The sequence below is a fragment of the Myotis yumanensis genome, unplaced genomic scaffold, assembly GCF_028538775.1.
Source record: "Myotis yumanensis isolate MYYU_CA2020_CCGP unplaced genomic scaffold, mMyoYum1.0.hap1 SCAF_15, whole genome shotgun sequence".
In the NCBI taxonomy this organism is placed as follows: Eukaryota; Metazoa; Chordata; class Mammalia; order Chiroptera; family Vespertilionidae; genus Myotis; species Myotis yumanensis.
Window position 1 is genome coordinate 39,570,416 of NW_027223766.1, and position 23,540 is coordinate 39,593,955.

General features: G+C 43.4%; 1 protein-coding gene across 2 annotated transcripts in view; it reads left to right on the forward strand.

Moving 5' to 3' along the window:
• The first annotated feature begins 12,726 nt into the window (after positions 1 to 12,726).
• Positions 12,727 to 23,540, forward strand: part of LRP12 (LDL receptor related protein 12) — a 51,764-nt gene continuing 40,950 nt past the window's right edge. For both annotated transcript variants that reach the window (XM_070392149.1, XM_070392150.1), the window contains exon 1: positions 12,727 to 12,834. In XM_070392149.1, coding sequence (XP_070248250.1) covers positions 12,756 to 12,834 — 79 coding nt within the window. In that variant the 5' untranslated portion in view covers positions 12,727 to 12,755. The remainder of the gene's footprint in view (positions 12,835 to 23,540) is intronic.

Below are 23,540 nucleotides of genomic sequence, written 5' to 3' on the forward strand. Positions count from 1 at the left end.
CTCAGGGTCCATTCCTCCTCGAATTTTCCCGTCCCAACTGCTGGCCTCCCCAGAATAGCTATGTGCCATCTGTCCATCAGGATACTCCTGCTGCCTCAGCCCTTCCAGCCGAGGCTACTTTTTTTCTTCCAGGCTATGACCTTTCCTCTGTTGCTGTACCCTCCATAGAACATTCTCTTTCCATGAGATCAGGCTTCCGTCCTGGAAGCCAGTCCCTCTTAACTCCCCCATGTCCATCCAAGGGCATAAGGTCTAGTTCAAGGTCCCCATTTCTCCCAGAATGCCTGTCCTGCAGCAGAATTCACAGAGCATTATTGAGCCTGGGTTTTCTCACCGTAAAATTGGGAGATGGGACTAGAGATGACCCTTTCGGTTCTGACAGTCTTATGATTCTATAAATGCCTCTTCTATTTAATGGTCCTTGACAGCACCTCGGGGAAAATAAAATCGCACCAGGTCCTGAGTAGATTACTTCTGTACCTACATTTCTCTGCCTATCTCTCTTTTCTGATGATTTATTTCTCAAATTTCTTTTGGAATAATGCTTCCATTTCTCAGAGAGTACTTTTTTTCCTAAATACTGTAGTTATTATCAGCTCACCCAATGATTCTATTCTAGCCAGGCTATTAAGGGATCTGCTAAAGATTTCCCTTCTGCATTTCTTACACAACACAAATCGAACATGAACAGCAAGCATTGATGATCTACTACTTCCTGCCCCTCCGAAGCGTGTCGCTGAGCTTTCTGGCCAGGACTCATCTATGCCTCCAGTACTGGGCCTTTGCTGGTGAGCTGTTAGGGTCTCTCCACTTCCTCCTCTATTTTGGTAGAAAAATATTTTTACACAATACACTTATTAGGACCCTTGTTCCATGAGGCTTGAAAAGAGACCATTAAGAACAAAACTAATTGCTCAGCCAGCATGGCTCAGTGGCAGCCCATCGATGATTCTCTCTCATCATGGATGTGTCTATCTCTCTCTCCCTTTCCCTTTCTCTCTGAAATCAATAAAAAATATATTTTTTTAAAAAAGCAAAACTAATGTACACAAGATACAAACCTATGCATGAAAGCATAACACATTTGAAATGATATACTGAGTAAAAGTTAATATCATTTTTCATTGCATGTGAGAATAGGCAAATCCTCTTGTCATTTACCTTTACTTTTAGAAACAAAGTTCACAACCATAAAATTTTGCACTCATGGAGCTACTCTTTTTTTCCCCAAAGAACTTCAGCAAAGACTGTTTCAGGCAATACAGTGTCTGTACTGCATGCATAAACTGGCTCTTAAAAAATGATTAATGAAATTGTTTCCCTTTCCTAAACAACTGAATTAAATTAGAGGCACCATCAAGCTACTTGGCTGTACAGAAGTCAGTCATTAATATTGCTTTAAAAAATTCAATAGGAAACAGCTGCTTCAATGGACATGGATATATGGCCTCAGTAGAGTTGAACTTGTCTGTCCCAAACCACATTTGAAGTTATTCCAATAGCTCCGAGCAAAACAGTGACAGAGTAACTGGCATTAAACAAGATAAAAGATATGTGTTCCTTGGCTATTATGTTAGCAACTAAGTACATTGAAATACTATAAGCCAAAAATATAATTTTCGGAAAGAACATTACAGCTATAATAAATGTCTATGACCTTTAAGCCTTCCAAAGGTTTAGTATGGTTTAGGAGGGAAAAGTAGGCATTCTTGCACTGCCACACTCCTCCCTGAGGCAAGGATTGCCTTGTGGTAAGAGGTCACCATCGATCGGCATTGGTAAAAGCTTCCTGGCCCCAAATCGCTTCTGTATCCACTGACATTCCACCCACAAACACCCAATCCCACTAAGAATGCTTAACACTTTCTCCCCTGTACTGGGAGAAAAACCATATTTGGCTTTAAGATAAATCTACATTAATAAAAGAGAAAGATGCAAATGGACAGTGCCTTCACAATGCCCACCAGCCAATCAGGAGTGAGTATGAAAATTAACCCAACAAAGATGGCAGATTAATTTGCATACACAGGCACCGAGCGGCTGGGGGCATTCCGCACTGCCCCAGCTGCTCCGGGCCTCTGGGCAGCGTGGGAAGGTGGAAAGGCGACTCTGGGCCAGAGTGAAGGCAAAAAGGCGGCTCTGGCGGGAACGAAGGTGGTGCCGGCAGCCAGGGGAAGGAAGGCCCATTCTTGCATGAATCTTCATGTATCGGGCCTCTAGTTCACTTACAAAGTTCTTTCCTGAGAAGCATTTCTATGGAGGGATGGTGGGGTGACAAAGCATGACCATGTCAGGAGTCTGAAGTTAAAGGAAGAGAATGTAAACAAGGCTGGGGAGAGAGAGGGAAATAGAAAGACAATATCGGATGGTAAAGACAAACTTTATGTACTTCACTATCATGGCCAGGGTCCGTGCTGAATTTAGAAATCCTACGTTTAAATTCAGAATGGATGATGTTGGCACCTAATAGGTCGAGAAAGAAAAAGGTAAAATGCTTGATGAAATGAGTCACTATACAGAGTGCTAGAATTCAGCTTTGAACTAAATTAAAGGCCAAACAGATATCTGTAGAAGCCTTCAGATAGGCACGTTCGACTTTCTTCTAGCCAATTGTATTACTTCCTCTTCACATCCTGACCTTTAATTACTTGAGCTCTCTTCGGCACTGGCACTCTGTCCCTCACCTTTCTTCTTAAAATTCTCTTCGCCTGGTTGCTGTGATACCAGGCTTTTCTGCATCTCCTCCTGCCCACTGGCCATTCCTTTTCACTCTTGTTGTTGGTTCCTCTCCCTCTACCACCTCACTCCCTGAAATACCGATGCTTTTCTTACTCTCTAAGGGAAAATTCATCCTCTCCAAAGATAATCTTATTAATGCCAGTAGTTTTCTATCTTGAGAGCATTTTTCTCCTCTGGGATATACAGTATATCCAACTGCCTATTGGGCTTCCCTACCTACATGTGTTCTCACAGTTAAGCTCATCATTTTCTCTGTCTACAGTAGCCCCACTTTATTTACTCCAGGGGATTCTTGCCAAGACCCACAGTGGATGCCTGGAACCGGGGTGGTACTAAACCCTATATATATTATGTTTTTTCCTATACATACACACGTATAATAAAGCTTAACTTATAAATTAGGCACAATAAGAGATTAACAACAATAATTAATAATAAAATAGGACAATTATAATAATATAGTATAATAAAAGTTGTGTGAATATGGTCTCTCACTCTATCTCAAAATACCCAATGCTCTCCTGAGGTGTATCTTATGTGCATATACCTCTACCATGGAGTTACCACATTCATTCACTGAGCAGTCCCAGCATCTGTAAAAATGACTGGCGCATAGTAGGTGCTCAATAAATATTTGTTGAATGATGAGTGTTGCTTATATTTATTGGTATATCTATTTCTCCACTAGATTATCAGCTCCTTTGTATCAGCAATGACTAGCCTGGCAGTATGGAACCTCCACCTTTAAGTGATTGAGCCAGGTAATGTGAACTTCTACACTTTACAATCTTTAACCAAATATTCAAAAATATGAAGTGAATTATTATTAAAATCTCAACAATATAATGGATAATTTTTTAGAAATTTGACTTGATTTTGCTGAACAATCAACTTTAACAAATACATATTAATGGAGAGAGAACAGTATTGATAGTAACAAATGATAAATAATAAGGATAATTTACTTTGGAATTTGAAAGTAGGAAGGTGCTCTTTGTATTTACATTTTAATGTGGAAGTAACTGATGACCCAGAAATTCATAACACATTGAACAAGTCTTGAATTCAGACTGCAAAGGTCTGGCCATCTGGTTACCCTTTCTGCCCTCCATTCCTTATTTCCCACTGGGCACTGATTTCATTACCTCTTCAACTGATGTTAAGGAACAACTCCACTTTGTAGACAACAGAATTAGAATATCTCTCTGCACACCTGAAGGAAGGTGTTGGTTCACAGCTTTCTGAAGAACATTTGAAAGCTTTCTTTTCTAAGGGTTTCTGCTGGGTTAGAGAGCAAAGGGCCTGTTTATTTTAACAGTCAATAAAATAAATAGTGCCCAACTTTTAGATCATGTAAGGCCAACTGAGACCATAAAAAGCCCATCTAATCTATACTATACTAGAAATATTAAACATTAGCAATAAAGTTGTAGAAAGCTATGGCTTCAACACCACAAGTTTTTTTGTTAAACCTCATTAAGCAAGATCTGGCGTATCAGCACATAAGGTCACATGGGCTTTATCTTGTAGGAAGTTTTACTGGCTCTTCCTAAAAAAGTCCATTTGTGCCTGGACTCCAAAGCGAGCAGCCTTATCTGCAGGCAACCTGGGCACTGACATCAGACAGGCATGGGCCCTCTGTTCCCTGTGTTACCCTGACAACCAGTTTTGCTTCTTCTTTCCCCCCAGGGGCCTGTTTTATTCCTGAACTCCCTTATTCACTCAGTGAATGTTTACTGAGAATTTCTTTTTTATCCTCACCTGAGGACATGTCCGTTGATTTTCAGAGTGAGAGGGGAAAGGAGAGACACAGAGAGGAGAAACATCGATGTGAGAGAAACATGGATCAGCTGCCTCCCACATGCACCCTGACAGGGATCAAACCAACAACCTAGGTATGTGTCCTGACTGGGAATCAACCCACAACCTTTTGGTGCACTAGTTGATGCTCCAACAACTGAGCAACACTGGCCAGTGCTTTACTGATAATTTAATAGGCGATAGGCTGATGAATACAATCCTATATAATAAAAGCCTAATATGCTAAGTGTCCGGTCATCCAGTCATCCATTCAGCCAATCAAAGTGTAATATGCTAATGACATGCTAAGACCATTCAACTGCTCGCTATGACATGCACTGACCACCAGGGGGCAGATGCTCCAACCGGTAGGTTAGCTTGCTGCTGGGGTCTGGCAGATCAGGACTGAGCAAGACTAGCCAGACACACCCTGGAGGCCTCCCATGGTCCCTCCCCGGTTGGCCAACCTTCCGCGTTCTTCCCCAGTCCTGATCGTGCACCGGTGGGGTCCCTCGGCCTGGCCTGCGCCCTCTTGCAATCCAGGACCCCTCAGGGGATGTCAGAGAGCCAGTTTCAGCCCAATCACGCAGGCCAGGCTGAGGGACCCCACTGCTGCACGAATTCGTGCACCAGGCCTCTAGTAGTAAACATAACAGACAAAAGTCCCTGTCTCACTGGAGACTTCTCTCCTCCCTTTCTTTATCCATTCTCAATAAAGATGGGAGAACCTGAATACTAGTACATCGCTTCTACCCGTCAGACTAGCAGACGCGGTCCATAGGCCACAGATGCGATTAGTGGATTCAGAGTTCCCCCATCTTCAGGGATTGATTGGCCCATGTCTAATTCTTAACTGCTTTTTCTGAGTTAAGGGGGGTGCCCAGGAAGTGGATTTCCAGAAGAGGTCTGAAACCTGGGGAAATAGGCCAGCCGTCCTGACAAGGGTGGACAACACTGAAAACAGACTTCTTGGATGACATCATCCCCTGGACAGGGAAGGAGGGAGTGCGGAAATTAAATGTGAGTGGCAGCAGCGTGACTCTCCGCTCTGCCTGTGTGAGGCAGTGCAAACAAGGGCAGAAGGTCCTGAGGAACCTCATTCCCACATATCCAGGTCCCTGCAGGGCTGAAGGTTAGAGCTATTGGGAATCCAATCCAAAAAAAGCATAGTCAGCACAGCTGCAGGAGCTGTGCCCTTTCTCTCATTCTCGCACCCGCTGAGGCAGCCTCCATGTAGCTAGGGCTTGACCTGCTACTTGCCAATAAATGTCTTCACACCATGCATTTAAAGGGCTAAAAGTATTTCATGAAATGTTGTATATTTGAGTATTTATAAGTTGGGGTTTCCATCTCAGGAGAGTCTATACTTAAGCAAAGGTGGTACTAACATGAAAAAAGTAGTGGTGGCGAGAGTTAAGTGCCCTGGTGCCTGGAACCCACTGACGTAGCGCTTGGAAGTGCTGAACTGTTTTTCAGTTACTCCTTTACTTTTTTTGAGTGTGAGAATATTGACACGGTTTCTTTCCAGTCCCCTGCCGTGCAAGTGAAGTGGTGGACTCCAGGAGCCAAAAGGATGGACCAGCGGTTCTCAACCTGTGGGTCGCGACCCCTTTGGAGGTCGAACGACCCTTTCACGGGGGTCGCCTAAATACATCCTGCACATCAGATATTTACATTACGATTCATAACAGTAGCAACATTACAGTTGTGAAGTAGCAACGAAAATAATTTTATGGTTGGGGGTCACCACCACATGAGGAACTGTATTAAAGGGTTGCGGCATTAGGAAGGTTGAGAACCACTGGATTAGACTGTTCTTTCCCATCACAGCCGGCACATATTCAAAATGCGAACCCGCCTGGGAATTTCCAAGGAGAAGATTCTTTTCATGATGAAGCTGGAGTCATCTATTCTTTAGTAGAAATAACCTCTGTTTTCATGGGCTGGTAACGGAGCCATTTCATATGATTTGATGTATTCTTTGGGATCAGAAAAATTTGTCATAGATCTTTGCTGAAGATTAGGGCAATCAGAAACTTACGGCTCTCTGATCTTCAAAGGAAACTATAAATAATGACTACAAGGTAACCAGTACAAGCAGCAGAAAGCCAGACTTCTCATGCTTCAGCTAAATGAACCTCACTTGATGTTTTCCAAAATTCAGGAAAATAAAATCTTAAAAACTGGCTTTTGTTTTTTAAAATAAATTTAAAAGAGTGTGTGTCTTACTTAAACCAAACTCAAGGTGTATCAGTTACTTCCAGAAAATAAAAGACAGAAGAAAATCATATATTTTTTATTTTAAGATGTATGATATTAGAGAATAAGCACAGTTTCGCCCGTGTCATTTATGTGATTAATAATAGCAACTTCCATTTACTGTGTACCTACTAAGTGCCTGGCATTGTATTAAGTGCTATATACAACATGGTAAAATGATTACGAGTACATGATTGGGAGTCAGACTGACTGAGTTTAAATGTGACCATTTACTGTCTGTGTGATCCTGGAAAAATTACTAAACCTCTCTGTGCCTGTTTGTTCATTTAAAAAATGGGGTAATAATAGTATTGCTGTTATAGGATTGTTTGAGGATTAAGTGCGTAGCATACTACTAGTATGAGCACTCTATATTAGCAATTATTATCTCTCTTAAGACACATAGATAATTTAATGAGTGCCTCATTTTTTTTTTTTTCCATTTTGTAAGTGGGAATATGAGGTCCAACACGTTAGGTTATTTGACCAAGGTTAACTACTTAGGTCAAACTCAGCCCTGTTAAAATCTTAAGACCTAAACTGTTAACAACTACTCTCCACTATATTGCCAAATTATACCAGAGAACCTCAAATCCGTTTTGGACTTGGGCAGAATAAGTTATATATGCCTAAAATTAGCAATATTCTCCTATAAAGGGGCATTGGGTTGCCATCACAGTTGCCAAATTCGCTTCTAATGGGCTCATATGAGATTCCATCCTGTGAGCGTTACCAGTTCATATCCTCAATCAACCATAGGAAGGATACAAAAAAAGTTATGTGCATTCTGAAACCTAGAAATTAAACAACAAAGACACTGAGAGTATTGCTTTATAAATACCAACGTCTATCGTTCGTTTTCCATTCTCTCCTTCTGTCTTGGTAGGTGCACCTAATTCATGTCCGCAGGAGATATTTTCAGTACTATACATTCATACATGCTCTACAGCTGGGTTTTGCAATTGGAAGTTGAATTTTTGAGGTCAAAACTAAATCTATGTGAATTGGGGCCAGGACTATGTCTCTGACGACTTGTTACAATGCTGGGTGTGCTAACAGAGCACAGAACATAATAAATAATAACTACAGTAAATGTGCTAGGGAACTGATATAGAAATTCCCTAGATTGATGAATATCATATGCTACACTAGATTTATTCAATTCCAATGGAAATTACAATTTGCTTACAAAGATATTTAACTTCAATCTTTTTTAAAAATCTCTTATTTCTATGTGTTTAGAAGTTTGTTTTTCTTGTTTAAACATGGTATCCCTTTGAGGGGAAGTTAAAAGATTTAGCTTAGCCTGGAAGCTTGCCAAGTAGTAAAACCACTATCATCAACTTTCTTTCCAAGAAAAAAAAAATGATGCTCAGACTGGTCGCCTTAAATTCCCAGTCTCACCTCAGTTTTAATGAGGTTCTCACATGATGCCACGTGGAGCAGGGTCTACACTAGGAAGGATTTTTATTGGTGACAAGGGTAAAAATTAAACCATTTATGTGGTGATAACCAAACAAGGAGAAAAAAATAAGTTTAAAATCAAAACAAAAGGATTATTTAAGGGCATGTCTCCATATAGTGGAGGATTGTGGCCCCTTTCACAATGTATCAAGGAAAAAAAGAAATAGTCCATGTCCTTCTCCACTCCCAAATGCATGAGTTTGAGGAGTGGAGTTTGAGAACTATTTGGGGAAAAGATTAAGAAACAACTCAAATAGTTGCCTCATTTTTCATAAACTCTTAAAAAAATATATTTTTATTGATTTCAGAGATGAAGGGAGAGGGAGAGAGAGGAAGAGAGAGATAGAAACATCAATGATGAGAGGGAATCATTGATTGGCTGCCTCCTGCACACCCCATACTGGGGACCAAGCCCGAAACCCAGGCATGTGCCCTTGACCAGAATCAAACCCAGGACCCTTGAGTCTGCAAGCCAATGCTCTATACACTGAGCCAAACCTGCTATGACTTCATAAACTTTTTTAAATGGTTGACACATCCTTTCAGGAATCTGCTGAAAATGTGAACCTTCTGCTTATAAAAATACATGAGCACAACTTTTTCACATAATTTCAGGAGGCTTAAGAGACCCCTTGGAGACCATTTATGGACCCAGGAACCCAGATTGAGAACCTCATCAGTCTCAGGAGCATGTTTTAAAAATATTTTTTTATTGATTTCAGAGAGGGAGAGGGAGAAACATCAATGATGACAGAGAATCATTGATCGGCTGCCACGTGTACATCCCACACCAGGGATTAAGCCCACAATCCAGGCATGTGCCCTGACTGGGAATCAGAACAGTGACCTACTGGTTCATAGGTGGATGCTCAACCACTGAGCCACGCCCAGCAGCGCCAAGAGCATTCTTTATGCTTTATACAGTGCAGATCAGAGCGCTGGTCACGTTAAATCAGCAGTCCAACTGCAATAGCACTGTTACCAATAATAACCACTTTATATAGTTTTTATAGATTTCTAAGTGCTTTCTCATATGAGTTATTTTATGATACATCAGCCCAGAAGTAGACATTTAGGTACTCAGCTAGACACATTAGGTAAGAAAAAGGACAATAACGAATGCCTAATCTGTACCGTGTTGCTTACCAATGTCTGATATTCCATTAGAATCAGATTTTGTATAAATAAAAATGTTCCCCCATGAAACATAAATATCCTTGGCTGGTGAACACTGAATTGCTCAGCTGTTAATACATTCGAATGGATATTTATTAGATTCTTTCCAACAAGAAACAAAATAGATTTTGAAGGCATTGAGGTAAACACCTTGAAAAAAAATTTATAAATAGTCCGGTGATTACCAGAGGGAAAGTGGGGCTGGGGGAGTTAGAAGAGAGTAAATGGGGGATAAATGGTGATGGAAGGAGACTTGACTTTGGGTGGTAAACATACACTACACTATATGGATGATGTATTACAGAATTGTACACTTAACATGTATATAACTTTACTAATGTCACCCCCATAAATTCAATTAAAAAAATTTTAAAAGATAGACACCTTGACCAACAGTTCTCAAAGTTCTGTCTGAGGACCCTGCTGAGGTACAGATCTTCCCTTTGCCAATTATGTATCTGTATGAGCCTGGATTTTCTCCACATACTTCAACCAAAACAACATATTGCAACAGATTGGGTGCCGAACACATGAGAGAATCCAGTTGCCTTCTATCAAGCCAGACATCGGGAGGCTTACGAAGATGGAAACAATGTCACACTTCTAATTTTTTTATTTTGTTTTATTTTAGAAAGCAGAGTTAAGTTGTAATGCATTTTTTGTTTTAAATACATTTACAAATGTATTAAAGTTGTTTTAATTTCTTTATATTAAATATTGATATGGCCCACATAAACAAAGGCTCTTTCGAGTCCTCCCAAATTTTAAGTGTTTTTAAAGGGGCCAAGAGACCAAAAAGTTTGAGAACTTGGTAAATCCCAGAAGACAGCAAGTGTAGGGGTGGGAGGGGCATGAATACATCAGTCAAGGGACTGATCAGGACACTGGGTGTCTTGTCTTGGGGACGGGGTCCCTGAATGGTACAACGTGGAGAGCAGCAGTCCAGTCTCCCTTCATTTTGTCGGTGGCACGTCCTAAAAACAACCCTTATGCTAGGTTAGCCACGCTTCTAGAAAAGATCTCAAGAAAGAAACAAGTAAATTTTAGAATCCTAAAACTAGAGAAAGATAGCCGCAGGTTGTTTAATGAAGAGCACAGAAATTGCTCCTGAGCGTGGACAATATTTTGGGAGTTCTGAGTTTTTGTTGTTGTTGTTGTTTGGGGGGGCGGGGAAGGGGGTTCTTTCCCAGATGATACAAGATTTGTTAATCCTGGATTTTGTACTGCTTGTTAACACATTCTTTAATCTTTTGGAATACCATTTCCTGGGACAAGTTGGTAGGGAAGCAATTTTCAACCTGTGTGCCCTGGTACACACAAGGAACATATTGGTGTGCTGCAAGAATTTTTAAAACATGCACTATCTATTTAGTCAGGGACACTGACCTCTCTTCCCTTAGATTGTCAAATTAAAAAATGACAAGAGCCAACACAACAATAGCCATCGGATGCAAATGAATCAAATTATACCATTTTTTTGTCAGATCAGCAAAAAATATATTTTTTTTGGTCTGCTGCTGAATTTCAGTAATTAGTTTGTGTGCCACGAGATGAAAAAGGTTGAAAATCGCTGAGGTAGGGGATCGAGAGAAGGCCTAAATGTACCTTCAAAAGTGTCTTTAACGTTTACCTATGATTCACTAAGCATCGCACTACAAAGCGTGCCGTGTACTGGAGTAACAGTCTTGATTTCAGAGTGAGAAAAACTGTTTCAAATCATTTAGCTGCTACGTCGTTTGGGGTAATTTAATCTCTCTGAGCCTCATTTTCTTTTTTTTTTTTTTTTTTTTTTTAAAGCTTTTTTTTTTATATATATATATATTTTATTGATTTTTTACAGAGAGGAAGGGAGAGAGATAGATAGTTAGAAACATCGATGGGAGAGAAACATCGACCAGCTGCCTCCTGCACATCTCCCATGGGGGATGTGCCCACAACCCAGGTACATGCCCTTGACCGGAATCGAACCCGGGACCTTTCAGTCCGCAGGCCGACGCTCTATCCACTGAGCCAAACCGGTCCTGGCAGAGCCTCATTTTCTTATCTATAAAATGTGGATAATAATGTTTATCTCAAAAAGTTGTTAGGGATTAAAGAGACACCGCATGTCAATAGGACAGCATAGTGCACTGTAGGTCTTCGGTGCATAAGCGGGAGCGTAGGTGCAAGAGCCGCGATGAACCCAGGGAGGGAGGGAAGAAGCGAAGACAAACTCTTTAAAAATACCTGGCGCAAGGTCTGAAGCGCCAGCGCCACCGCTACACATGCAAGTAGCAAGTGCACAGGAGATCCGAGGGAAGCGGGGGTCGCACGTGTCGGGATCCCGGGGATTTGTTTAGGGAAATTAGAAAACGACCGAGGAACCCCGCACGCTGACTTCACCTCCGGCCCAGCAACGTCCCCCAGCTCCGACCCGCCCGCCCGCCTCGCCCCGCGCGGCGTCCAACCGCCCCCCGCGGGTTCCACGCCAGACGGCAAGGCTCCGCGCTCCAGCCCGCGCCCGATCATCCCGGCACCGCGAGCGCGGGGTGCAGCCCCAGCGCCCCGCGGGCTTCCACGCCGACCCGCGGCCGGACGGCCCATTAAACCCGCAGCCCCCACCCCAAGCCCCGCGCGACTACGAGCGAGGCGCAGGGGGAGGAGAGAAAAACTCCCAAGTTCCCAGCCTCCGACCCCCCACTCTGCCCCCTGCACGCCGCCCGCCTCAGCCTCCCCGCTCGCTTTCCAGCCGCCCGCGCGGGCAGCACGGGGGCGGGACTGATGCTCGGGATCCCGGGGGACCCGCGGCCGGCGCTCGCGCGCTCGCTCATCGATTGGCACTGCCTGGCCGCCGGCTGCAGGCGCGGGGAAACCCGCCCGGCACGGGGGAGGGCGGCGCGCGGGGCTGGCGCCCAGGCAGGCGGGCCAGCGGATGGCCGATCGCACGGATGAGCGCGGCTGCGGCTCGCGATCCGTCTGGCGGGTGGCGGGGCCGGCCTGGGAGGCGGGAGGCCCGAGCCGCGCGTCCGCCGCCCCCTCGCCTCGCGCCCGCGCGCGCCGCCCGTCTCGGCCGCGGGGAGGGCCGCCCGGCGTAGGGTTCTCCCGCCGCCCGGGGTGGGAGCGGGGAAGCGGTGGAGGGAGAGGAGGGAAGGAGGGAGGGAGCGAGCGCGGCGGAGGGAGGGAGCGCGGCGGCCCCTCCCCTCCTCCTCCCGCCGCCGCGGGGAGCGCAGGGAGCAGCCGGGGGCTCGGCGGCGGCGGCGGCGGCGGCGTCTGGCCCCGGCTCCTCCTCCTGCTTTTCCTCCTCCTCCATCTCCTCGCTCCCTCCATCTGCCGTGGTTATGGCCCGTCGCTGGAGCACAAAAGAGTCTCCGCGGTGGAGGTCTGCGTGGGTCCTGCTCTTCCTCGCCGGGGTGTACGGTAAGTGTCCGCGTCCCCGCGCCCCGCTGGCCGAACAAAGCTGGGGGCGACCCCGGGCCCCGAGGCCTCCAGGACAGGGGTTCCCCGGGAGAACCGGGGAGAGTCTCTGGGTGCCGGCGGGACAAAGACCCGGCGAGGGGTAGAGGCATTGGCGCGGGTGGCCCCGCACGGAGACGCCTTGGTCCGCGCGCCCCCCGCGCCCCAGACCCTCGGGGTGTTGGAGAGGGGCTGGGTGTCCCGGCCGGGGGAGCCCCGATGGAGCCCGGGGAGGCGGCGGGCGGACTCCCCGACCTGGGCTGGAGGGCCCCTTGCACAATCCGCACACACACGATGCATGACTGTGAGAGGGAAGGGGAAGTCGCCCCGCCGCTGCCGGGACGCTCCGGCCACCCCCGACCCTTCCCGGGCTGAGGAAGTTCTCTTCCCGGTGCGATGCCCGCTGCATCGGCCCCCCGCCGCCCCCGCCGTGGAAACGCAGCCCCCTGCTTCCTCCCCAGCCCCGCACCGGGCCGAGCCTCCGCCACCCGGGCGTGCAGGGTCCTGCTCCTCCCCGGGAGCCACGCGGGAGGAGGCCGGGGAAGAGTTTGCAGCCCCACCTCCGCGTCTGCCTCTGCGGGGATGCGTGTCTGCGCGGACTCCGGGCTCATCTGCCCTTTGATCCATCGTGGTCCGCTCACGTTGTCACTGTTGCTTTATTCCAATCTATGGATTGCGGTTTTTGTCTTCCCTGGAGGTTGAGAGAAGGCTGAAGGCGGTGTGTGATGAGAACTAAGCTGTGTATTGCGCCGGGGTCCGAACAGGAGCGAAGGAATTGGTTGGAAAGAACATTCATTGTTTGAGAATCTTGAGTTCCACTGCTGGCTTCACCGTTTTTTAGTTCAACATTTTGGTCACGGTGTTTCAAGAGAACACAGTTAACCTTGACTTTTGGGGAGTGGGGCATGATTTCTTCAGAAGGAAATGATTGGAAGTTCACCATCCCACGGTTCAATTTTACCGTAAAAAGTCTAAGCCATTGGCCACACACACTAACAACACCAGTGGTGGTGGTGGTGAAGTTCCATCAGCATGTAATTCATGAGCAAGTATTAACTCCTTTGAAAGCGTTGATCTGTGTGATGGTAACTTTGAAAACCCGGGGATTTACACAGGAGGAATTTAATGCACTTAAATTGAAATTGACAGCCAAAAGAAATAGTTTCCTGGCGTGATGCAGAATGTATTGCTGCCTGACTTGATTCACATGTTATTATTTTTGTTTGGTGAGGGGAGAGGTTTGGTCCACATGCCATGTGCTCATTGCCAATGGTGTGCCTGTGCGTGACCAGACAACCCAGTGCGTGCCTTTGGAGTGTTAGTTGCAAGGAGCCGCTGTGATCTCTACTTGCCTGATGACTTGTGGGTGTGGGTCTGCACCAGAGATCAATAAGCTATTATGTTGTTTCTTCTGGCCTGAAGGTGGGTAGAGTTCTGCCCTGGGTTTGGTGTAGTGGCCCAGGAGAGAGAAGAAAGTGAGAGGGATCAGTAATCTAAGGGGATTAGGAGTGTCCAGCTTTATCCTCTGCTATAATCAGACTTGAATTTTAGTGATGTCTGATTCGAATGGATAAACAAGCAGGGTCTTTTGCTCTCCTCTCATTAAAACCGATGTCGTTGGTGTTTGAACTTAAAGTTTTTATGCCTCTAGGCATAAGAGGCTCTGAACCCTATAATTTGCCTTGGTGCATTCTTTTGTGCACAACACGACTTTCTGGTAGGCGCTTATCAAAGATTTATGTTTTTGGAATTTGTGTTTAGTGAGGAAGTCTTAGGAGGCAAAGATGGAAACTTCCTTTTTATAAAGCTAGCAAGGGATTATGCCAAGGGTTGATGTCTCAAGCCACAGCAAGTTTCAAAGTAAATGAAAAAAGGAGGTGGTGAGCCAGGCAGAATATTAAACTGTGTGAGCAGAGATTAAAGGAACCTTTTACCCTGCAACTGGGGACATCCTCCTTTATAGCTGCAGCTTTTGTCCTCTTCTGTCTTTTCCACCAGATGTGGGTTTATATAGAGAAAAAAAGCTATAACAATAGTATTGGGGGGGGAGGCTTGCATACCATAGTGGGGAATGTTTAACTTGAATATGCACTAGCTGTAATGAGTAGTGGATTCATCCTGAGAAATACCCATCATCTTGAGCCTCTTAAAGTAAATATTAGCTGTAATTTATGAAACGGTCCCTTACACATCAAAAAGTGTGTGTTTTTTTAAGTGGCTTCAAAAATAGAAAGATCTGTTAAAACAACCAAGTGTTCAGAGTAACTCTTAACATGGACCCAGGAAAGAAAAGCAGGATGATTGGTCAGTAGTTAGGCAATTCCAATACTAACTCTTCAGAGTGATTCTTTATGTTAACTACAATATTAAATGTCTCCAGATTGTACCTTGAATCTTTGAAACAGTTCATATATGTGTGTGTGTGTGTGTGTGTGTGTGTGTGCGCGCGCATTTAATCTTTGTTTATTTCGGTGTTTAGTGTCTTCACATGGCCATTCTAATGGACTAGGTGACTATTAAATGTGACCATTTTAGTGGAATAATGTGGCCATTATACTCCAATTTACTTTTCTGACTACCAAAGTCTATTTGAAACTCTAAATTGTGGTATGTTCTCTAGAAGTAGTTGTTCAAGGACCAATAATTATCTCTCAGGAGCTGCTGCTTCAAATCCCATGACTCTGATTTGGAAGTGTGAAGGGCTGAAACATCAGTGGGGGCAGCTGTGAGCTTTGCTGGGCATTGTTTTAGGCCTGCTGTAAGAGAAGAATGTGCTTCTTCATAATTCACAGAGGGAAGTCTGGCTTTTATAAAGGTGTGGAGGTCTTCAGAACTGTCTCCTAGTCAATAGAAGCTTTTATGTAGTAGAGCAATCACTTGGTAATTGTTAACAGTTTCATAGCTTTATCCTTTTCCACTTTTGTTTGTCTCCCACATCAGTGTATCCTAACTTTTTTTCCAAAGTACATATTATATTACCCCCAGTATACAGAATAAAGTTCATGAAATAATACTTACCCTTACTACGTGTGATGCACCCTGACACGTCATATTCTATTTACTGTTCCTTCTCTCACTCTTCCTTTCCTGGTGTGGGCTGATTAAATGATTTGGGGCCCACTAAAGATTACAATACATAATTGTAATTTGAAAAGCACTGCCCCAGATGAAGCCTTAAGATGTAATTTAAAATGTTCGTTGTACTTGTGTATCCTTTACAATAGCCTTGGAGATGGTTAGTGTTGGTTACTTGCTGCCAGAGTGTTTGGTGGCAGTAAGAACTCTTCCTGGCATATACTGATTGACCTGTGATAAAGTCTTTAAGCTGGATTTCAGCTTATTACTAGTACAGTCAAAAGTCTTTGCTGGACACAGTACTATTCTAGATGTTGTGTACCATAAAATATTTTTTTACTCTTGCGTTTTATATCTAACTAGAGGCCCAGTGCATGAAATTCATGCGGGGGGGGGGGGGGGGCGGGGGGGAGGGGCGGGAGGGGTCCCTCAGCCCAGCCTGCACCCTCTCCAATCTGGGACCCCTCAGATATCCCTCTCGCAATCTGGAACTGCTGCCTTCTAACCACTCACCTGCCTGCCTGCCTGATGGCCCCTAACCCCTCTGTCTGCCTGCCGGCCTGATTGCCCCTAACTTGCCCCCTTGACGACCTGATCGCCCCTAACCACCTCTGCCTCAGCCCCCGGCCTAAACCGCAGTCTGGCCTCCCTCTGCAGGAGGCGACGTGGTGGCTCAGGGGAAGGCGCCACCCCCATTACCCCGCTGCTGCTCCCACTGCCGGCCTGAGCCTGGGCCCTTCACAGCCACACCTTGGCTCTCGAAACTGCTGTGGCTTTGTCTGGAAGGTCGTCAGGAAGACATCTGCCCTAATTAGCATTTTACCCTTTTATTAGTATATATGGGTAAATCTTTTCCCGTGAATTTTATGGACCATTCTGTAGCATTTTATAATTTTTCAGTTTAAGGATAGACTAAAAGTTCCAATTTTAGAAAGATTGTAGAAATAACTGAAACATGAGAAAGAAAAACCTAAACCAGATTCCAATTACTTCTAAAAAAAGTCAAGCTTGATTATATAAAGTATGTTGAATAAAACTGAATTGCTCAGCATAAATTCTGCCTTGGGTTTATAATCTAAGTTATATCCTGGCCTAGAAGAATATGAAAGTACGCAGCACATTCCACAAAATTCTAGGTGGTTATGGGGCAGAAACTATTAAATGACCACTTTCAGAGAGATAACTATGTTCCAGGAAGAGTATGGAGGAGATCTGAGTGATGTATGGTAAATGATTTAGAAGGTACCTAGAAAGTAAAATCTCAGAAGAAACCATAAAAATGATGTCAGGCTGAAAAGTGAACATGAGTTAAGAAAAAAATGTTTGGAAAGAAAAGACTGACTTTTGTGGTTAGAATATTTAAAACTTATCAAGAAAATAAGGGAACACTGAGACCTCTGTGTTTTTGATCTGAGGTGTTTTTGTGGTTGGGTTTTTTTGTTTGTTTGTTTTTCTTACATTTTATCAGTGCTATTACAGTTTAAAGAATCTATAATAATAAAAGCATAATATGCTAATTAGACCAGATGTCCTTCTGGACGTCCTTCCAGACGACCTTCCTGATGAAGCCAGGGCTGAGAGGGAAGCCCGGGTCCCGGGTGCCAGAGGGAAGCCGGTGCTGGCAGCTGGGGGAAGGAAGGCCTACTCTTGCACGAATTTCGTGCATCGGGCCTCTAGTAAATATAAAAAAGGAGGTAAACATTTAATATAGATGAGATTTATATAAATTTAAACAATTAGAAAATGTTTTATTTCAGAATTTTAGAATGACTGTTAATCCTATTCTTGCTGCAAATCTTTATAGTAAATGAAAGTTGTTCTAAACTTACGAATTGAAGTTGAGTTAATCATCTCCAGTTTCTAAGGTCACCTTCTCCTCCTGTTTCTCCTCTCTTTCTCCTCACCACCTGCCCCATGACTCTTTTTGGGAGGGGTAAGTAATAAGAAGGACACTATTTATTTCCGTTTTCTAAGGTTTAGGATTAGATCCTGCAAATACAAGTTACAAACACAAACTGTTCAGATGCATAGATCAGTCTTTTTATGTGGATGCCAACAATAGGGGTGTGTGTGTTATGTTTATAACATTACATTAAGTTCAGATACTGTGCTTGGTGTTTTTTTTTTTCAATAGAAGAGAAAATTGAGGCTCAGACAAGTTGTGACTTAACTAAGATCAAATCACTAGGAAGTATTGGAGCCAAAATTGCAACCTAATCCTGTCTGTCTCTTCCCTCATTCATTCATTTAGCAAATACTCGTTGAGCACATATTGTGTCTGGCACTGAGTAAGGCACAACCTAATGGACATGGTTTCTGCCCTCATAGCACTTACAGTCTAGTCTAGTGAATATGATGTAATAAGCTCTGTAACAGAAACTAGGAGCAGCAATCGTGAATAACAGACACAGAATCATTAGAGGAAGGCTTATTTGTCGAGGAGACATCGGACCTAAAGGATAGCTAACCATGTTATGATTGGAATAAGAGAGCTTTGCACATGGGAAAAACACGTGAAAGACCCAGAATCACAAAAGAGTTGATGTGTAACAGCTGGTGTGTTGCAGGTAAATGAATAAAATTGTTGTAGCTGGAGCACAGTGGTCATAGGGAGAGTGACATGTAAAGTTGGGATCTCTTGAAAAACCATGGTAAAGAGCTTGGATTTAAGTGTAATTAATTATTAAAGAAGTTTAAGGGGCATAATGTGACTTACGTTTTGAAAACAGTCACTTTCACCACTGTGTGGAGGATTATGCTGAAGTAGGCAAGAGGAGAGATAGGATGGTTAGCTTTTGGCTGTAATCCAGGTGAGAGACACAGGAACTTGGACCAAGGTAGTGATAGCGGAGTTAGAAGAGTATGGAATGCCCAGGTGGTAGGGAAGAAAGGGATACTTTCTCTGTGGTCACAAAAGGGAAAGAGTTAATATTGGTGAACGTGTACTTAGGTCTGTATATTTTGGGGTGGGAAGATGGAGATTTCTCTAAGTAACATGACATGAGATCATCAGGAGAGAGTGAAGAGGAGGCATGAGAGATCGAGGGTGATTTCTGTTTCCACATTTCAGTAGAACAGCTCAGACCCTTAGGAAGTTAAGTTTCTATTTAATCTAACAGGGAGAAGCCTGAGAACACTCAGTGCGAGAAGGGCACTGTGATGAGTAGTTGTACAACTTGTGACAAGAAGGGTGAAGATTTAAGTTACAAAGGGAGAGACTTAGGTTTTCTATGAAGAACTCAGTTCTAAGGACTATCATTTTTGTCAGTGAAATAAGTACAGAACATAACTTCTGTATTTTAAGAGTGCTTCAGGCAGGGAATAAAGGGTGGGACAAAAGAGATTTTAAGGACTTTTTGTCCAAGTTAAATGCCTGGTTCTAAGGGATCAGTTAAAGATTGCTTTATGTCTTAGAAGAGTCAAGAATGCATTGGTAGACTGGAGAATTTCAGAAATTTTGGAAAAATAAAGTGACCTTTTCCCTTTTCCCCTTGGATTGTATAGTTTATTTATAGAATATATAACTTTAGAAAGTCCTGAAACTTTAAAATAAATGAAGTTGACAGAACAGTTTTCTAAAGTATTTGATGATTCACTGCCCTGTTAGTTTGGTGAAGAAATGAAATTGTTTTACACTCAGTTTCTGACCATTGAATGAGAGTAACTTGATACCTACCTTTAACTCACATTTCAGTTTTTAGAATAATGGAAGGTGGTGGTAATTTTTCCTATTGAAATTAAATGTAGCATAGTAAGATATTTAGTAGTTGGAATTTACCTTTCAAATAAAAGGTAAGTTCTTATTTGACTTAATTTCATTGATTGTTAAAGCATCATTTAGGTTTTAAGTTAGGAAACTGGAGAAAAGATGAATCTTTGTATCTGGTATTTTTGTATCTGGTATATTATGAAATAGAATTCAATTTCTTGAAATTATAATTGCTTGTTCTAGTAACACTAAAACCTCTTACCAAGAGTTAGAATACAGAACTCCTTTACAAAAAAATGCCTGGCTACCCTGGCTGGTGTGTCTCAGTGGTTGGAGCGTCGACTCTGAGCACCAAAGGGTCACAGGTTCAATTTCAGGTCAAGGGCACTTACCTGGGTTACAGGTTCAATCCCCGGCTCCACTCTGTGTGAGAGGCAACCAATCAATGTGTCTCGCTCTCATCGATGTTTCTCTCCCCTCACCTTCCACTCTCTAAAATAATCGGGGGGGGGGGGGGGGGTAGGAGGGTGGGAGGGGGAATCCTCAGGTGAGGATTATCAAAACAAACAAACAAACAAAAATGCCCGGCTAAATCCTCAAAATAACTTTGGTTTTGAGAAAGACTATGCCTACCAAAAAGGGTTCCTGGTGGCTGACTGGGCTCAAATGAAAACAACAACAAACCAGAGCCCAGCGGCCATTCTACACAGGGGCCTCTCAAGCAAACTGCATTCAGGGAGGAGCCTGCACCAAGCTGCCTGCCTGCAGCGTGTTTCTGCCATCTGAGCCATTCCTTACAGAGGAGTTCCTGGAACCCTGTTTCCCCAAGAGGACTGAGGCTTTCCCCATCCAGTTGGAACTGCACAGCTGTATCCCCCATCTGACTGGTTCTGGACCAGTCAGAACCGCTCCGTTCCGACCAATCAGGATGGCAGTACCTTTTAGATCAATCAAACTGTTGAGAATGTGGAGTCCTCGTTTGTATGAGGACAGACCAATCAGGGACCAGAGGCAGGGACTTCTGTCTGCATGTCAGCTCCCCTCTGGCTCTGAGAGACACCAAAGACTGTATTTTCCCAGCTGGAGCTGAAACACAGAAGATGTCTCCCTGGTGCAGAGCAAAGGGGAGCAGATCAGTGCAGGGCAAAGCAGACCAGCATAGAGCAGAACAGACCAGCATGAGCGGAGCAGAGCTGTCTACCCAGAGAAGGGCTTGGCCCCAGGACCCTCTCATAGCCCTGCTATATCACAGCTGAGCTGAATAATGTGCCCTTCTTCATCGCACCCAAATTGGGGATCCCTATTGGTGTTGAATTGGTGCCAATGACCATGACCGTCAGTTGACAGAACTCTGTGAGGTAGGTATTATTACAGGAAGCTGAAGCTGAGAGTCATGATTTTGCCCAAGGTTCACATCCCTCTACTGCTGTTTATTTCTTGTAAAGGTCTGTTATTTTTTTGTGTACATTATTGTTACAGCCCCCACCTACTTTTGACTCTAGTTTTATCCTGATTCAATTCTATCACATATAGTAGCAGCCAGAGTGACTTTTCTGAGTACAGATACGTTGTAATTTTCTTGCTTAAAACCCAACAGTAGTTCCTTATTCTTAAAATACAAGCATAACTCACTAGGCCCTTCATGTTCTGCCTAGTTTTTACCTTCCTCGTCTCTCGTTACTTTTCCCCACCATTCCTCTCCCCTTCACCGAGTTCCTGCCATACTCAACACATTGTCTTGTCTCCTGGCCTCTGCACACACTATTTTCTCTGCCTGGCTTTATCTTCCTTCCCCCAACACTTTCTCAACTAGGCTAAGTCCTGCCTGTTCTTTGGCTTTTCTCTAGATGTTACCTCCTTTGGGAAGTCTTCCTGGTTCGTCAAAACTAGGTGCCCTTCTCATAAACATGTGAGACTGTGCTTAAATGCAGTGTTGGCATTGGCCTGTTTTACTTCTCTGCTCCCCCCTGGAGCAGTGCTGTCCAATAGATATAGACAGTAGCCCCCTTTCCTTTTCCACAGTTTTTTTGCTTCTGCAGCTTCAGTTACCCATGATTAGCCATGGTTTGAAAATATTAAGTAAAATATTCCAGAATAAATAATTCATGAGTTTTCAATTGTGCGCCAGTCTAAGTAGCATAATGAAATCTCGTGCTTGTCCCACTCCATCCTGCCCAGGACATGAGTCATCCCCTAGTCCAGCGTATCTACACTGTGTATGCTACTCGCCCATCAGTCACTTAGTAGCTATCTCGGTTATCAGAGTGACTGTTCAAGTAATCCTTATTTTACTTAATAATGGCCCCAAGCACAGGAGTAGTGGTGCTGATGATTTGAATATGCTAATGAGAAGCTGTAACGTTCTTCCTCTAAGTCAGTGGTTCTCAACCTGTGGGTCACGACCCCTTTGGGGGTCAAACGACCCTTTCACAGGGGTCGCCTAAGACCATCGGAAAACACATATATAATTGCATATTGTTTTTGTGATAAATCACTGTGCTTTAATTATGTTCAATTTGTAACAATGAAATTGGGGCTCACCACAATATGAGGAATTGTATTAAAGGGTCGTGGCATTAGGAAGATTGAGAACCACTGCTGCATTAGGAAGATTGAGAACCACTGCTCTAAGTGAAAAGATATGCATGTATAGGAAAAAACATAGTATATAGAGTTCGGTACTATTCGCAGTTTTAGGCATCCACTGGGGGTCTTGGAAAGAATAATGAGCCTCAAATGTAAGTTATGTATATAAATTTTCTAGTAGCCACATTAAAAGAAAAAGAAACAGGTGACATTAATGTTAATAATATATTTAACCCAGTATATCTAAAATATATCATTTTGACATGTAATCAATAGAAATTAATTTTTCATACCAAGTCTTCAAAATTCAGTGTGAATTTTATGTACTTATAGCCAATCTTAATTAGACTAACCACATTTCAAATGCTTAATAACCACTTTGGGCAACAGCTGAATAAAATAGGCCCTGTGATCTAGCAATTCTACTCCTAGAAGTGGGAACATAATGTATGCCAAAAGACATTCACAAGAATATTCAGAGCATCCTTGTTATAGTTCCATCAGCAATAGAATAGATGAGTTAACTAGGACATATTAGCTTAAAGGAAAAGTGTATAGCAGTAGTTCTCAAACTTTTGGGTCTCAGGACTCAACAATTACTGAGGAATCCGAAGAATGCTCTTTTTATATGGGAGATGTATATGTTTTTAAATAATATAAATTAAAATTGAGGAATTGTGAAAATATTTTACTCATTTAAAATGACATAAGAAACCCATTACATGTGACCATAAATAGCATACATTGAATAAAGTTATGTAAAATGACCATTGATGATAAATTTTTCCAAAAAAAAAAATTTAGTGAGAAGAGTGGCATTGCTATATGTTTTTGTAAATTACTGTAATGTCTGGCTGAACAGAAAACAGCTATTTCTCATCCCTGCTTCTGCAGTCAGTCTGTTGTGACATGTTTTGGTTGAAGTTTTGGAAGAAAATCTGGCTTCAGAAGTATTCCAGTAGCTTTTTCAGATAAATGAATATTCTTTGATGCTATCCCAAAACTTGACAAGTAATACTTTTTTAAAGTTTAATTACAACATGGAATCTGTAACTGTATCAATGAACTTTCTGTATTCTGTTAAACTCTGAAAGGGTTTTGTGGGTTCCCAGGAGTCCACTGACCACGCTTTGAGAATAACTTACAAGATCAGTTACTCGGTCCTAGATTTCTTCCTCCCTCTGTTCCTTTTCTTTCTCTCCCTCTCATGTAAGCTAACCTCCCCTCTCCTACTGCCTGATTTTCTTTATCTGTTAATCCCGTCTTTTAGATACCCTTGTAACCTTTTTGTTGTTGTTGT